The following is an 18,369-nucleotide window of genomic DNA, read 5'->3' as shown; positions in this document are numbered from 1 at the left end:
TTCCCTGTCCCTAACACTAGGGAGCGCCCTAGCTCATCCTGCTCCCCGGGATACTTCAGATGATGAAGATTGTTGGGGCCTACGCCTTTGCCTTATCTCTTGAGTTAGCGCTCCGTCTGTTCTCTACCCCCACCCAGTGAAGAGGGGGCACCATTGTGCGCCGTAGTTCACCAAACCGACAAACAAGGCAACACAAAAAAGGGTTAACAAAAAACTCTAGGCATACAAAACATTCACTCACACATAACTGAGGACTGCACTGGGGTGTGAAGGTAGGGGAATAAACCAAAGCAGAGAAGGATAAGGAATTACCATGCATACAAACCAAGCAACAGTCACTAATAACTCCAACAACTCTCTGTCTCATACAAACTCCTCTCCCTCCGTTAGCCATGTAGCAGTAAAGCTAGCTCTGACAAGGATTAGTATCAGAGCCCAGATTATAAAGGGAAAAGGAGTGGCTAACCAAGCAAAACATTGAGCACAGGGATTTCCAAACATGGTCGATTAAACCCTGTTCTGCCAGAAGGAATAAACACATTTAAAATAAAGGAGAAGTGCAATCAGACACTGCTGTCTTCTGGCTCCACACTATCGCAGTAACTCAGTGACAGCAAGCTTACACTGCTGTTATGATCTGGTGGCCTAGGAGCAGCATGAGACGGACTCTGGAGAAGGTGGTCCCTGTACTGACCACAAACCCTGAACCTAGCAGCGCAACAAGAAGTAGCCGTGGGGGGTACCTAACACTCCCTAGACCCCTCGGCACAGCCTAAGATCTAACTTCCCCTAAAGACAGAAACAGGAAACCTATCTTGCCTCAGAGAAAATCCCCAAAGGATAGATAGCAGCCCCACAAATATTGACGGTGAGAGGAGAGGGAAATAACATACGCAGATATGAAATCAGATTTTAGCATAGGAGGCCATACTAGCTAAAAAGAAAGAATAGAACAGAGTACTATGCGGTCAGTATTAAAACACTAGAAAATATCCACCACAGAAAATACAAATCACCACATCTGACTAAAGACATGGAGGGTATATCTGCATCTCCAGAGACACAGCTTGGCTGCAAAAAATCCTTCACAGACAAAGCTGGACAAGACAAAAACATGAATATGCACAAAACTTTAAGGTCCACAGCAGGTGGACAGCAAAAACAAAGCCAGAACTTATCTTTGTAGAAAAGCACAGCAAACTGGAGAGACCAGCAGGGAAGTGAATCTTCCAAAAACAATAGACAACTGGCAGGGACTAAAGAGTCCTGCAAAGCTATATACCCCAGTCAGTTCCGCAATTAGATACACCTGTCCAATCCTGCAGTCCAGGCACAACTGCATTACCCTCTACAACCACCGGAGGGAGCCCAAAAGCTGAATTCACAACACACTGCATGGCTGGAGATCGTTGGTGGTTTTTATTGAAGAAGACATTTGGTGGATTTATCTTTGACTGTTGCTAGGTTTTGAATGTGTGATAATTCCCTTTCTTTGCCTACTTTGGTTTTACCCCATTCTCCACTCCCCGGTGTTTACCTCTGCTGTATGTGTGAGTATATTTGTATGATTAGTATTTTTCCTTATTCCTGTTCTTATTACCTTGTTAGTCTAGTAGGTGTATTATGATACAGAACTACTCCCCTCTTCCCTGGATGGTGGAAGGGTACAGATTGAGGGCGGATTCAGAAGCTCAGGCAAGGTACGTAGCCCCGGCATCTTCACCATGAGAAGTAATCCAGGGGAACAGGGCGAGCTAGGGCGCCCTTAGCATTAAGTACAGGGACACCCAACAATAGAGTAGTGACACTATGTTCAGCCATGTTTAGCATTGCTCCATTGCCGTATGTGATGGGAAATCTGGTGCATATTCCAAATGTCCCCATAGGTCATAATTCACCAAACCCTCACCAAATAATTGTTGTTTTCTTTTGGGCCTTCAGTGGGCTGGTATACATAGAATATACTTTTATTTTTGCTGTACAGATTAGTGCAGCTCATTCTCTCCAGGAACAATCTACTGCAGATTATAATTTTTTTACATTGGTAATATATAGGTGATGTAGATGGATTCCATTGCATTCCTATACAATGGCATCAGTCAGAGTTAGGCCTCATTCACATCTTGCATTTTTGCCTCATATTTTCTGTGCATATTTCAGTGCTGCATTTCTGAAGTCACACGCTGCTTGTTTTTTCCTTGTGGATTTTATCCGTCAATCTGTTCTTTCAATTTGACAGCATGTCAACCTATTCAGCTTTTTTGCAACCTTTTTCACCTAATTTCAATGAATGGAAGAAAACCGCAATAAAAAATACAGTGAAAATGCTTGTAAAAAAACACATAAAAATGTGTGTATTGTACACCGCGTTTTCCCTGCCAACTCTCGGGGTTTTGGTGCAGAAAAATCGGCTTCAAATGCTAAACATCTGTGCATAGCCTTATGCGTCTGTAAACCTAGCCAGTGTATATATTTGTACACATGTAATAAAATGAAGCTTTTCATGCGGAACCCCCTCCCCAGAAAAAAAATCCAATTTAGGTATATTACTTATGAAAGAACACTGATACACTTCCAAAATGAGGACGACCTGCTAATTGGAAGCTAATTTTTCTGAAGATTGTGTTTGATCTTCTCGTGACAGGAAAGCAGTAGGTGGTTTCTGCAAGTGTAATAGCTTCAGATCACACTTCATTCAACGAGTCATTAAAAAGAAAAAAAAAGTTCAATGTGGCAGCTTTAATCTCATGATGTAAATTATAAATAAACATTATTGATATAAAATGCGTCTAACGGAAATAGATACAGACATATTGGTCTAGCGCTGAAGGTCAGCAGTAGACCGGCGCATGCAGGAGGCATGGAGATCTGCATCTCGCTCCGCTGTCTGAGTGTGACGTCTCTGACATGGACCACTTAATAACAGCAGGAGGGAGGTGTTCAGAAGGATATGATTTTAATATAACAGTTTTAGCACTGAAGTGTCACCACTGCTTGACATATCTGAACCGTGGGGTAATTTAGTGCTGTTTTATCATCCTGCCAACTAAAGGAAGTTGAGAGCTATATGAAACGATATTGATGTTTATACGGTTCAGATTCTAGCTTTCTGCTTCATAAGTGATATCGTTGAATAGACAACATGGCGGCAAAGTGGTATTTTTTTAGCGGTTGTCTACTTTTTTTGCCACATTTTTCCTCTTAACAAACATCAAAAGATTACTTTTCAAAATAAATGTATTTACTTAAATTAAGTTTACAAAATATTTTTGATATACCGTATATTTTATTTGACTTCTGAGCACCACACAATAACAGTGAGTGTCTCCCTTTTTCTGCTATTAAATTCTTCACAATGGCGCACGAGGTTCATGAAATTTAGGAAAAATTCCAAATACTCCTTAATTTTTGCCCTTAACCTTTGATTTGCAAAAGCTGAATATTCTGTTTTAAATGTGGGCAGGATTGTGCAATGAATCACTCCAATGAGGGATTTGGAATACATTTGGGCAAAAAAATGTGCAAATTTTGTTTTTAAAAGTCACAATTGTTGAATCAGCTGAAAACATCTGGAACCCCCACATACAACCCTTAATGACAAACAAAAAAAATACTGAGGAACACATAAAAAAGATAAAAATCAAAAGCTCAAATTAAAAGAAGAACAAGGAAACGAAAAACAGCAAAATCTAGACAAAAAAATGAGCAACTCCAATAATGTCGGCATCTTTAATACTATTGGAGGAAACACTACTTTCTCGTATCAGCTTTCACAAATGTTTCTTATGTTTTTTAGATGTCTACAGTATGCAGTAAAGATGGCACTTGGACAGAAAAATTCAGCCTCTGCAAGGACTTAACAGGAACATGTCCTCCACCCCCAGAGGTCAACGGCATCCACTATATTTGTGACCATGGTCATGCCATCGGTAAGGAGATCTCAAGACAAAACTGTCAGGACATTCACAGCTCTTCTTCATAACAATATTTTTAATAAAATATTATTTTCTGAAAAGTTGACTCATATTTGGTATCACGCTCTTACATTATTCTTGTAACATGGTAATTGTGCGTCAGATGACTTCTGTTGCCAAAGCTTAAATCACAGAATAACACTCCTTCTCAGATCTGAATCAGTGATTGCTTTTTTCCCATTTCTTTTTATTATATTTGATTTTAAGCAAATTTTTGGAAAGAAAAAAGATTGTGTTGGTATCATCTTCCCGCAGGGGCTAATTGCACAGCCTATTGCAACTACCCACCAAATGAGCCAGTAATCCTTCCCAAGAGCATGACGGCAGATACCGTAGAGCACTGGATGAATCCTACCAAGGTGCAGGTGCGAAGTCATCATTCCATATAAATTAATAAATATGATATTCTCAGTATCACTTATTATTCTTTTGGTAAAGTTTTAAAGAGAATTTGTCAGCAGATTTTTGATCACTTGAGAGCAGTATAATGTGGGGACAGATGGTCATTTTCAGCAGGGCCCGGCTACAGCATTTTCTTCTATACTATTGTGTTTTACGCTAGGGTTTCTATTGGATGATCTACTTAAGCAGTAAACATCAAAACTTATAAATGTCAAAGATCTAACAGCATGAAACGTTTTGGATAATCACCTAAGAGGGATATCCTTATCACACCTCCTTGAATAACTCATCACTGCACTCCCCCAATTTCTGCTGCTCCACTGATTCTGGAACAGTTTTTCTTTTCCTTCTGTGTCCCTCCAAGGATATGTCCCTCCAAAGTTATGCCCTCTAGTAATAAACATGTAAACTTTCCCATCAGCCAACTGGGCATAAACCACATAACTTCTCTGTGGGTGTGGCCATGTTTTGATTGGCCAATAGCAGAAAAGAAAAAGCAAATGCCCCCAGAGCAGTTCTGTGGTATCCTCCCGGTTGGTTGAGGGGAAAATTTTCACAATTATTACAAGGGCTTATAATGTCACTTTGGAACGGAGAGGCAAAGAACAGAAAAAAAGTGCCAGAACCGATGGAGAAGCGCTAATCGGCGGAGGCACTCAGTTTAAATTAAAAATTCCAGTGAAAGGTCTATTTTAAGTGGTTGCAATAGCACCCATGGAAATAATCATAACTTGACGTTCCCTAACTTAGTCTAATGCAAAATATGAAGCAGAAACCCCCTCTTGCCTAATGCAATGTATAATACTAGTGTCTTCCTACGAGGGGCCTTTGTATATCCTTAGGCACCAGGACCTGATTTTGACTGGTATCTCTGCAACCTATTTAGCTACATATCTACACTGTAGTCACTGATCCATGGTGTTATCTGGCCTTAGGGTACAAGTCTGGAGTCATATACAGCACTGGGCGCTGTGAGGATTCTTTGGTGTTGGCACCAAGGGTGGCGAGCACGTGACCGCAAGTATTTTCTTTGAATACGTGAGGTCACATGCCAACTAGATGGGCACGGGGCAAGTGTATTAAGCGAGGTCAAAAAGTTTAGTCGGAATGTGGCCAGTAGTATTCAAATCGCTTACTTGTGTTCAGATGACCACCATTTGTGCTCCTGGCTCCAGCACCAGAGAATCCTCACAGTGTGCAGGGCATGCACTGTGAGGATTCACCAGTCTACAGTCACTCTAAGGCCGGACAACCCCTTTTAATAGGAAATCTAATGGATGTCCTAAATTAAAAAGTCACCTATCTGGCACACTTGTCTTATATTTGGGAATCTTGCTAGTCATGTTAGGCTACTTTGACACTAGCGTTTTTTTTAATACGTCGCAATGCGTCGTTTAGGGGAAAAAACGCATCCTGCAAAGTTGTTTGCAGGATGCGTTGTTGCCCCATAGAGTAACATTACCGACGCATTGCGACGTATTGTCACACGTCGCAACCGTCGTGCGACGGTTGCACTGTGTTGTGGCGGACCGCCGGGAGCAAAAAACGTTAAATGTAACGTTTTTTGCTGCCGACGGACCGCTTCTTCTGACCGTGCATGCGCGGCCGGAACTCCGCCCCCACCTCCCCGCACCTCACAATGGGGCAGCTGATGCGCCAGAGAAATGCATCCGCTGCACCCGTTGTGCGGCGCGACAAACGATAGCGCCGGAATCTCGGCCCGACGCAATGCGATGGGCCAAATCCGACGCTAGTGTGAAAGTAGCCTTAGACACATTTCTCTTCGTTACACCACCTGTTCTTTGGCTTACTTTTGGCCAATATATTACTTCAAGATTTTTGTTGAAATTTGGCACATTTTAAGCCAGAATGCCTTATTTAGATATTTCTTGTTAGACCCAAAAAGTGCCTAAATACCATAATCCAGAGAAACCTGTACACAAGGAGATACAGCAGCACAAGAGCATAATAGAAAAACAAGTAACCAAGTTTCTGCAGATCAAAATCCCTGGCTGACCCACTGGGACTTCCAGACACCTACAAGAGAGATGACCACAGCAATCAATAATGAAAATCCTCTCCATGTTAAATTTTTCAACCCTAAACGAGTCTTTTGTCAAGCTTGATAAAGACAAATTTGGAGCTGAAAAGTTGTGTAATCCAAAACAAGGCCTGTACTCCAGTTTTTAGTGCAGATTGAGTCAGGATTCTAACACTTTTGGAGTAAATCTTCACCAACTGGTAAGTTTGTCTATGTTGGAAGTCAGAATATTAATGGAAATTTATTTAGAGTAGTTGTAACCTTTACCAATGTATAGTATATGACTATTTGCCATTTTTATTGTCAGGACATTATGTGCATAGGAATTCTACAGTGGTACCCAGATCCTTCATCTTTGCACTGTATCCCATCCTGTGAGGTAAGACCGCCATTATTGCACAACCATTTACTAAATATCAATGCACTCTACAGAATTACACTTTACATTAACATTCACACCATTTTAAGTTTTTGAGTTTTTTTGGACAAAACCAAATTGAGCAGTTTGCAATGTGTAGACCAAATCATCACTAACTAGACGTATGAATACTAATAGAGTTGTAGGCCAATTTGAACATTTAGGCTACATTCCCACAATGGGCTTTTTTGGTGAGTTTTTGATGTTGCAGATTTCCTGCACCTATTAAGTAAAATTCCTTACTTTTTTTCAAAAATAACCAGGGTGAGAACTCACCAAAAGCTCAACCTGTGGCTACGTTCCAAAGATAAGTTCACATGATGAGTTTTTGTTGAGTTATTGAAAGCGTATTTTCGCAGTGTAAAAAAATGTCTAAGGTCACGTTCACACATTCAGTGTTTGTTCAGTATTTTCCATCAGTATTTGGAAACCAAAATTATGAGTGGAACAATCAGTGGAAAAGTATAATAGAAATACGTCACCACTAGTGTTGAGCATTCCGATACCGCAAGTATCGGGTATCGGCCGATACTTGCGGTATCGGAATTCCGATACCGAGATCCGATACTTTTGTGGTATCGGGTATCGGTATCGGATACATAGAGATGTGTAAAATAAAGAATTAAAATAAAAAATATTGATATATTTACCTCTCCGGCGGCCCCTGGACTCAGCGCGGGTAACTGGCAGGCTTCGTTGTTCAAAATCAGCGCTTTTAGGACCTGAGAATCACGTCCCGGCTTCTGATTGGTCGCGGGCCGCCCATGTGACCGCCACGCGACCAATCACAAGCCGCGACGTCACCGCAAGCTATTAGCGCGCTCATTTTTGAAAAATGAGCGCGTTAATGACTTTCAAAGACGTAGTGGCTTGTGATTGGTCGCGGCCACGCGACCAATCACAAGCCGCGACGTCACCGCAAGCTATTAACGCGCTCATTTTTAAAAATGAGCGCGTTAATGGCTTTCAAAGAGCGTGACCAATCACAAGCCGCTACGTCTTTGAAAGTCATTAACGCGCTCATTTTTAAAAATGAGCGCGTTAATAGCTTGCGGTGACGTCGCGGCTTGTGATTGGTCGCGTGGCCGCGACCAATCACAAGCCGCTACGTCTTTGAAAGTCATTAACGCGCTCATTTTTCAAAAATGAGCGCGCTAATAGCTTGCGGTGACGTCGCGGCTTGTGATTGGTCGCGTGGCGGTCACATGGGCGGCCCGCGACCAATCAGAAGCCGGGACGTGATTCTCAGGTCCTAAAAGCGCTGATTTTGAACAAAGAAGCCTGCCGGTTACCCGCGCTGAGTTCAGGGGCCGCCGGAGAGGTAAATATATCAATATTTTTTATTTTAATTCTTTATTTTACACATCCCTATGGATCCCAGGGCCTGAAGGAGAGTTTCCTCTCCTTCAGACCCTGGGAACCATGAGAATACCTTCCGATACTTGATGTCCCATTGACTTGTATTGGTATCGGATATCGGTATCGGCGATATCCGATATTTTTCGGGTATCGGCCGATACTATCCGATACCGATACTTTCAAGTATCGGACGGTATCGCTCAACACTAGTCACCACTTCTACATTTTTCACCCACTCCTGATTTTGGCTTACAAATACTGGGGTAAAATACTGACCAAATACTGAACGTATGAATGTGGCCTTATAGTTCCAGCAAAGTGGATGGGATTTATAGAAATCTCATGTCCACTGTACATTTTTTTTTTATACAGCATAAACTGATCTGAAGTGCATGTTTCAAATCCGCACATGCCAATTTCTGTTGCGGGTACGCTGTGTTTTATGTGCAGATTTTCACCATAGAGTTGCATTAGATGCAGAAAATCTACAGTTAAAAACACATGTAATCCACATAGAACTGTATTAATAAAGTTTTGTAACAGCCAAATACCACGAAGCATCAAAAACAAATTTAACACACGACACACCAAAAAGCGAGAAAAATTGCAGAGTCAAAAAAGCGATATAAGCACCCTAAAAGATGCAACGAAAATAATGCGAGTAACCTACTGTAACCAATAGGTGCAGGAATGATGCGGAAAGTCTGCAACATCAAAAACTCACCAAATATTCAAAGTAGGAACTTAACCTTATCTTATCACTGACCTGTTGAGGACCATTTTTTAAAGGCAGGCTAAAGAATAAGAAACTGATTTAAAATATAATAGAAAAACTTTATATTATACATTTTGGCCTTGAAAACGCAAGAAAAACTTTGAAAATAGAAACAAATTATGCCTTCCAAACCCATATTTGAAAAAGATCTCATTGCTTTTCCTGTCCATGTTTCCTCAAGGAGAGCATAGCCATGCCTCGAGAAATTCACTAGGTCAAGGTAAAGTCATTTTCTAGATGACTATGAATAGATCTTGGGTATTTAGAGTACAATCGCAAACATTTTTTTAGCTTAGTAGTAATAGTAATATTTCGGGTAAATGGTGTTAATTTAAGGTGGAAAAGCTTAAAGCTAGACACAATAGTTATTCTTTAGGGAGTCGGGAAATAAGCCGTCTATACATTCTATTACTATTCATATATTCCATTTCTTATAGTTATGGTATTTTGTAATAACTTACATTTATTACGACTGTATGACAGGAACACTTCAAGGAGATTTAAGCTACCTTCACAAATTACAGAAAATGTATCATCAGAGAATGACATAACTGTGTTGTTGCTGTAAACATATTTAATCAAAATTGTGGTGGTTACTATTTATTTTGACAATCTATATAAAAAAGTCTAGTGTTACAGTTTTCACATTGTTTACCGCAATATACACAATATTTCCTGATATTTCTTGTTTTCTTAATCTAGCTTTTCAGCTTTGCTGTATCTCCTAGGACAGAGTTAGCAAAGTCATCTCATTAATGTAAAAAATGGGGAATTATTGACAGATGAAAACTAAAGATGAGCAAAAATAGTTAAAGGGACACTGTCACCTGAATTTGGAGGGAACAATCTTCAGCCATGGAGGCGGGGTTTTTGGGTGTTTGATTCACCCTTTCCTTACCCGCTGGCTGCATGTTGCTGCAATATTGGATTGAAGTTCATTCTCTGTCCTCCATAGTACATGCCTGCGCAAGGCAAGATTGCACCTTGTGCAGGCATGTACTACGGAGGACAGAGAATGAACTTCAATCCAATATTGCAGCCAGCATGCAGCCAGCGGGTAAGGAAAGGGTGAATCAAAAACCCCAAAACCCCGCCTCCATGGCTGAAGATTGTTCCCTCCAAATTCAGGTGACAGTGTCCCTTTAAATTACCCTTTTTCAGCGTCCTGTTCGGTCAATTGTGGCAGTGTTTACTTCTGCAAACTTCTGCATCCTTGGCACCTCTGCCATCTACTAGACTCCCACGAAGTCATGACAACATGGCTTGACGCATGCCTCACGTGAGGTCTAGTAAATAGGCTTCATGTGATGTCATGAGGTTGCAGGGGCCTAGTGAGTGGCAAAACAACCTAAGGCCTCATTTATACATCAGTATTTTTCATCAGTGTCTGTATGCCACAGCCAGGAATGGAACTTACAGAGAAAAAAATGAAAAAATAGACATTAGTTCTCTTCAACATATTTACATGTAATTAAAGGATTTGTCAAAGAGCAGGAATGATTTTAACCCCTCCACGACCTTGGGATTTTCCATTTTTGCATGCACTTTAATTGCTTAGGCATGACTAAGATCCCCATGGATCGAAACGCGTAGCCGAGACTATTGCTTTCATCTACTTGTCCACTATGTGCGCTGGACTATCCTCTTTTAATTTGGATTAATAAAGACTTTCACCTTTTATTGGAGCTGGAGTGTACCCTCATCTCTTCTATTGCATTCGCTTGGCGTCTTGGTCAGGACGGACTCTCGTGCTCTACATCTGGTGGTCTGGTCGGTGAGCTGGCTGCGGCTTTTAGCCGTTATTTTCTTTTTTGTTATATTACTTTAATTGCTCCCCTTCTTCCCAGAGCCATAACTTTTTTATTTTTCCATCAATATGGCCATGTGAGGGCATGTTGTTTACGGGATGAGTTGTACATTTGAACAACACCATTGATTTTGCCATATCGTGTACTGAAAAATGGGAAAAAAATTCCAATTGCTAAATTGCTATTCAGTGAAATTGCTAAAGAAGTGCAATTCCACCATTGTTTTTATTCCATGTTCTCTAAATGCTAACACTGACCTGCCATTATGACTCTCCGTGTCATTATGAGTTTGCAGAAACCAATCATGTGTAGATTCTTTATTTATGTGGTGACATTTGTTTCAAAATTTAAAAAAAAAAGAAATAAATTGGCTCCATTTTCCGAGACTTGTAACGTCTCCATTTTTCGGGATTTGCGTCTTGGTGAAGACTTATTTTTTTGTGCGCTGAGCTGACATTTGTATTGATACCATTTTGAGATAGATACAATGTTTTGATTGCCTGTTATGGCATTTTGTTTAAAAGCTGCTGTAAGGAGATAGACCGGCCCGCTTGTACCTGCATGCCGGGTCCAGAACTGAAAGGGCTGCATCCTCTGTTCCCGGGGGGAAGCTTTACAGAGGTGAACCTTCCCTTGCAGCCTGGGGGAAGCCCTAGTGAGAGAGATCTTCCTGCTGTCCCAGGGGGCAGGGAGAACCTGAAAAGGGCGCAGCATCGAGAGGATAAGAGAAGGAAGCGCACGAAGCAGAGTAGTCTGGCACCGGTGGAGTGCAGTGCGGAGGGCAGCGCAGACAGCAGCTCGCAGTGTGGTGAGTGGCATGCCCTGCCTCCCCCACCAGAGGGTACCGGTGTGGCGACGAGGCATATAGAAGGAGCCCAGGTCGCCAACAGAGAGAGCCATGAAGAGCAGAGCCTTGCAGAGCCAAGTCGTGCAGAGCCAAGCTGTGCAGAGCGGAGCTGAACAGAGCCGTGCCAGCAGAGCAGAGCTGTGCAGAGCCATGCCAGCAGAGCATAGCTAAGCCAGGTGCTGTTCCCGGTGTGACAGTGAGTACCGCACAAGCTCTGCCCAATGGTGACTGCATACTTGACAGACCCCTGCATATAGGTCCACTGTTTGCGGATGACCGACTGTCAGCTCCCCGCTACCCTCCAATCTAAGAGGTTACCCTAGTTGAAGGCAGAAACTGCATTGAGTGTGCAACGCAGAGAGGCGGATGGCTAGGCCAGAGCCCCTCTACCAATGTCTTGTGTACACTGCAGAGTGAGGCTTTGTTCCGGCGGTTCCCTCACTGGACTCAGACCCATGCTAGCCACCTTTAAGCATGGTGTACTACCCACTATACTTCACGCGTCGCTGTTGTCGGTTCCACCATTAGATTCCCACCTGTCACAGACCACACTGAGACACCACGTGCCACTGTTGTTGGTGCCACCATCGAAACCTCGAACTTCCTCGCATCAGAAGGCTACAGTCCGATAAGTTTAACCTCTATATTACTGAACTTTCGCTCATCCCTAACCTACCCTCCCAATTCTGCTCCTTTCCTTACCTTCACCCTTCAACCACCTACTCTCTGCAAGGAGTATTGTTCTATAATAATAATAATAATTTTTATTTATATAGCGCCAACATATTCCGCAGCGCTTTACAAATTATAGAAGGGACTTGTACAGACAATAGACATTACAGCATAACAGAAATACTGTTCAAAACAGATCCCAGGAGGAATGAGGGCCCTGCTCGCAAGCTTACAGAATATGAGGAAAAGGGGAGACACGAGAGGTGGATGGTAACAATTGCTTTAGTTATTCGGACCGGCCATAGTGTAAGGCTCGGGTGTTCATGTAAAGCTGCATGAACCAGTTAATTGCCTAAGTATGTAGCAGTACAGACACAGAGGGCTATTAACTGCATAAAGTGAATGAGAACATGATGCGAGGAACCTGATTGTTTTTTTTTTTTTTTTTATTAAATAGGCCACACAGGGATCGTTAGGTTAATGCATTGAGGCGGTAGGCCAGTCTGAACAAATGAGTTTTTAGGGCACGCTTAAAACTGTGGGGATTGGGGATTAATCGTATTAACCTAGGTAGTGCATTCCAAAGAATCGGCGCAGCACGTGTAAAGTCTTGGAGACGGGAGTGGGAGGTTCTGATTATTGAGGATGCTAACCTGAGGTCATTAGCGGAGCGGAGGGCACGGGTAGGGTGGTAGACTGAGACCAGAGAGGAGATGTAGGGTGGTGTTGAGCCATGGAGTGCTTTGTGGATGAGGGTAGTAGTTTTGTACTGGATTCTGGAGTGGATGGGTAGCCAGTGTAATGACTGGCACAAGGTAGAGGCATCGGTGTAACGGTTGGTGAGGAATATGATCCTTGTTCTGTCCTCACTAGCTGAGGCAGGCTCATACGTAGCTATACAGTCAGCTAAACCGCTATACCGGGGTCCAATAAGGAGACTGTGGTTGAGTCTGTGCTTTATTAAACGTAGTTTATACCAAGGAAGGTGACGGGCACAAGGGGGCATTCTTTGCGTCTGGAGGAGAGAAGGTTTTTCCACCAACATAGAAGAGGATTCTTTACTGTTAGGGCAGTGAGAATCTGGAATTGCTTGCCTGAGGAGGTGGTGATGGCGAACTCAGTCGAGGGGTTCAAGAGAGGCCTGGATGTCTTCCTGGAGCAGAACAATATTGTATCATACAATTATTAGGTTCTGTAGAAGGACGTAGATCTGGGTATTTATTATAATGGAATATAGGCTGAACTGGATGGACAAATGTCTTTTTTCGGCCTTACTAACTATGTTACTATGTTACTATGTTACTATGTAGTGGTATATTGATGCGGTGAAACTGTGAACAATGATATACATAGAATCAGTGCATGGCATAGAACAAATACATAATACACATGATATACATTATGCATAACATTTAGAAAGCTTGTGACTAAACTGGGAGTACAACTGGTTAATCTAAGCTAATATAGAGCAGGAATATCTATATGAAGCATAAAGACATACCGGCAATGCAATCGCAAGGGGGATGAAGTGAAGCGTCTTTCCTTGAAGGCAAACTGAAGAAAGTGAAAGGAAAAATGGAGGGAAATGGAGGCTGAGCTACCATAATGCATTGCAAAGGAGGAGGAGAATCAGACATGGATAATACAAAAACAAGATTGAACTGCCAACATAACTCTGACCGCTAGAGGGAGCCAAAGCATCACAGATGAATAAAGGCATGAATATATCAATACTGTATACTGAGGAAACTGCAATTATGCAAGCAAATAATCAGGGTAACAATATTAGATGGCGGAGACCGAACACTCCCCGTCTGGCATCAACGGATGTCACTACTCCTTTCTTCCGAAGGCAACAATAGGACCAGTTCAGATACCGGTCTGGAAAATGTCTTCGGTTCATTCCCTTTGGTCATCCTTAGCTCAACTTTGCGGACGTTGCCGTCCTTGCTCGGGAACGTTGCGGTAACTAGACCAAGTGGCCACTGGTTCCGGTGAATCTGACAGTCTTTCACAAGAACAAGATCACCTATGTTCAGATTAGGTTTAGTAGATTGCCACTTCGTCCGTGGCTGCAGGGTAGACAAATATTGTTTGCGCCACCTGTCCCAGAAAGTATTTGCAAGACTTTGTACCTGTCTCCATTGGCGCTTGTAGAGGTCCTTCGCGTCGAATCCTCCTGGAGGGGCACTGGACAGTCCTGTTTTCTGGGTAAGTAGAGTAGCTGGAGTCAATAACAAGGGCTCCTCCGGGTCGTTAGGAACTGGAACCAGAGGTCTTGCATTGATTATTGTTGCAGCTTCAGCCATGAAGGTGATTAGGCTTTTGTGAGTGAGCCTTGCTGCTCCTTTACATTTTTCCATGTCACGAGTTCTGGTGGTCCTGAATGAGCGAGCTATATGTGTCAGGCAGGTAATGGCTCGAGTAAGTGACTTCCAACTTGAGAATCTGTCGAACCTGCAAGATCCAAGCTGGATAACAGAGGTCATTGTATGTAGTGTAGACACCTGAGGGCGGATTTCAGCATCAGAGTCCACTCCTACAAGTTCGAAGGTGTCTGGAAAACATTCCTCAATGTACAATAGTTTTGGTCCAGAGAGCCACGTTGTGCTTCCTAGTCGACTTACGTCAACTGCTCTAGTTGCATGATCTGCGGGATTCTGGTCTGTGGGTATGTAATGCCACTGCTGTGGGTGAACTGATCTCCTGATTCGTAGCACTCTGTTATTGACATAAACGTAGAATCGCCTGGTTTCGTTGTGGATATATCCCAGGACTACTTTGCTGTCTGAGCAGAACTTGGCTTGTGTCAGGTCGATATCCATTTCGGATGCGATGAACTCCGCTAACTCAACGGCTAAGACTGCGGCACAAAGCTCTAACCTGGGTATAGTGTGCTCTGGTTGTGGTGCGAGTTTGGCCTTTCCCATGACGAAACCAATGTGGCACTGACATTTGGAGTCTACAGTTTTGAGGTAGGCAACAGTGGCAATTGCTTTGACAGAAGCATCTGCAAATACGTACAGTCTTTGGCTCTGTATCTCAGTAGATGGCACAGGGGTGTATGGTCTTGGCATATGCAAGTTGGAGACTGCCGCTAACGAGTTCTTCCACTCTTCCCACTGGATCCTCTTATCAGGTGGCAGAGGTGCATCCCAGTCAGATGTTTCCCTAGTTAAGTCTCTTAGTAGGGCCTTGCCTTGTATAGTAACAGGAGCTGCGAAACCCAAGGGGTCGTACAGACTGTTGATGGTAGACAGGACGCCTCTACGTGTGAAAGGCCTTTCTTCCTGGCTGACCTGAAAGGTGAAAGTGTCTGATTGTAGATTCCAGAGAAGCCCGAGGCTGCGTTGCATTGGTGCGGGGTCTGACCCCAGGTCCAGGTCTCTGAGACCATTACATAGGTCTTGAGAAGGGAACGCTTCCATGAGTTCTTGGCTGTTTGAGGCTATTTTATGAAGCCTAAGGTTCGAGCAGGCAAGCATGTCCTGAGCTCTCCTGAGAAGACTGATGGCAGTCTCATTTGAAGGCATGGCTTTTAGACAGTCGTCGACATAAAAGTCCTTTTCTATGAATTGTCTGACATCTGCTCCGTATTCTGGTTCTCCTTCCTGAGCTGACCTTTTGAGTCCGTAAATGGCGACTGCAGGTGAAGGACTGTTGCCAAAGATGTGCACTCTCATGCGATACTCTGTCACTTCTTTAGTAGGATCATTGTCTCTGTACCAGAAGAATCTTAGGATGTTCCTGTCTCTCTCTCTCACAAGGAAACAATGGAACATTTGCTGGATGTCAGCGATGAAGGCAATGGAATCCTTACGGAAGCGCATAAGTACACCCAGTAGTTTGTTATTGAGGTCTGGTCCTGTCAGCAGAACGTCATTCAGGGAGACATCATTAAATTTAGCACTGGAATCAAACACGACTCTGATCTGGCCTGGTTTCTTAGGGTGGTATACTCCGAACATGGCTAGGAACCAGCATTCTTCAGAGTCTTTGAGAGTGGGAGCTAGTTCTGCGTGACGGTTTTCAAAAATCTTTGACATGAAGGAGAAAAAGTGATCCTTCATCTCTGGTTTCTTTTGCAGATTATGAAGGAGAGAGGAGAAACGTTGTAATGCCTGATTTCTGTTGTTCGGTAGACGTGGTCTGTGGGTTTTGAAGGGAAGAGGTGCGACCCAGCTGTTGGTCTCATCTTTAACGAGTCCCTTGTCCATTACCTCTAAGAACAACTTGTCCTCTACCGACATTGCCACTTGGTTGTCCTGCTTAGTTCTCTGGAAGACTGTGCCCCCTAACTGATCCTCATAGCTTCCCGACACTATACTGCTGTCGTGAGTAAAGTCTATTAAATGATCAGGTAGTTGGATGCTGTGTGGCAGTTCCCTGACATGGAACTCATTGTTACAAGGTTGAAACAGAGATGGACGTCCTTTCTCCAATGTATTTGTCAGCATGCTTGTCACAGAAGATGGGGCGTGCATGCGTCCCAAGCATACGTTGCCAATTATGACCCATCCTAGGTCTAGCCTTTGGGCATAGGGAGCATTGTGGAGTCCGTTGATATGACGTCTCACTTTATGAACCTGTAGGATATCTCTCCCCAACAGCAGAATTATCTGGGCCTGATGGTCGAGTTCCGGTATGAGGTGTGCTATTTGTTTTAAGTGAGCGTGATGGATTGCTACATCTGGCGTAAGGATTTCAGATCTGTTGTCTGGGATCTGGTTACATTCGATGATCGTAGGTAGTGGTAGGCAGAATTGTCCGTCTAAAGACTCGATCTGGTAGTCAGTAGCTTTCCTGCCTGCTGTTGTCACAGTACCTGCACACGTCTTTAAGGAGTAGGGAGTGCTTGGCCCTTTGATGTTGAATAGGTCAAAGAACATTGATCTAGCCATGGATCGATTACTTTGGTCATCTAAGATAGCATACAGTCTTACAGCTTGGTCTCTATGGCCCTTCGGGTATACTTTGACGAGGCATATTTTTGAACAGGACCTACTGTCTATTGTCCCTTTGCAGACCTCGGTGCATTGTGAAGTGATCTCTGGCGTAGCTGTATCAGTGTTCCTTTCCTCCCCGCCATGCTCACTGTCAGCTGGCGTGTTTTGTGTACTCCATGGAGCTGGGCCAGGGTGTAGAGCGGTGTTATGATCTGTGGTGCCACATTCTGTGCATTTTACACTGACCTTGCAATCCTTGGCGAGATGAGCTGTGGACGAGCAGCACTTGTAGCAGATACCGTTTTCTTTCAGGAAGCTTCTGCGATCTGGCATAGATTTTCCTCTGAAGGCTCTGCATTTCAGGAGAGGATGAGGCTTCTGATGAAGTGGGCACTGCTTGTCAGGGTCCTGCACCTTTGTCTCTGATTGGGAGCAGCCAGCAGACCTGTAATTAGAACCTGGAGAAGAAACATAAGTCTTGTGTACTTCCACAGATGTTCTGCGTGGATTTGCAGGTGGTGACGGTGTGGCATATGGTATTGCAAAGTCAAAGCTGGGATCGTTTCTAATTCTTGCTTGTTGGTGTATGAAGTCAACAAAAACGGAGAAGGGAGGGAATGGAACGCTGTGTTTGTATTTGTACGTGGAACCATGTATGAGCCACCTCTCCTGTAGATTGTAGGGCAACTTCTGGACTATAGGGTTAACACCTCTGGCTGTGTCGAGAAATGCAAGTCCCTGTAGGTTGTCCTCGTATTTGGCAACTTGGACTTCCTTTAGCAAGTCGCTTAGCTCTCTAAGTTTCTGGAGACCTTTGTTAGATATTTTAGGAAAGTCATCGATTCTTTTGAACAAGGCTCTTTCTATTACTTCTGCTGAGCCGTAACACTCATCCAGCCTTTTCCAGATCTCTTTGAGGCCAGTCTCAGGGCGGTTTATATTAATGTCTCTGATCCTTACTGCGTGTTTGACTGACTCTTCTCCCAGGTATTTGACTAACAGGTCTATCTCTTCCCTGTGTTGTAGCCCCAAGTCTCTAATGACATTTTGGAAGGAAGCTTTCCAAGCTCTGTAACCTTCAGCTCGGTCAGTGAATTTCATGAGTCCCTTGGCAACCAGTGCACGTC

The 18,369-nt window shown here is 43.4% G+C and overlaps 1 protein-coding gene across 1 annotated transcript in view; it reads left to right on the top strand.

Moving 5' to 3' along the window:
- Positions 1–18,369, top strand: part of PAPPA2 (pappalysin 2) — a 242,117-nt gene that overhangs the window by 198,401 nt on the left and 25,347 nt on the right. The window contains exons 19-21 of the mRNA XM_069737803.1: positions 3,797–3,929; positions 4,230–4,339; positions 6,725–6,796. Coding sequence (XP_069593904.1) covers positions 3,797–3,929; positions 4,230–4,339; positions 6,725–6,796 — 315 coding nt within the window. The remainder of the gene's footprint in view (positions 1–3,796; positions 3,930–4,229; positions 4,340–6,724; positions 6,797–18,369) is intronic.

This window comes from Ranitomeya imitator, chromosome 8 (assembly GCF_032444005.1).
Source record: "Ranitomeya imitator isolate aRanImi1 chromosome 8, aRanImi1.pri, whole genome shotgun sequence".
In the NCBI taxonomy this organism is placed as follows: Eukaryota; Metazoa; Chordata; class Amphibia; order Anura; family Dendrobatidae; genus Ranitomeya; species Ranitomeya imitator.
This window is presented reverse-complemented; position numbering and strand designations above follow the sequence as displayed.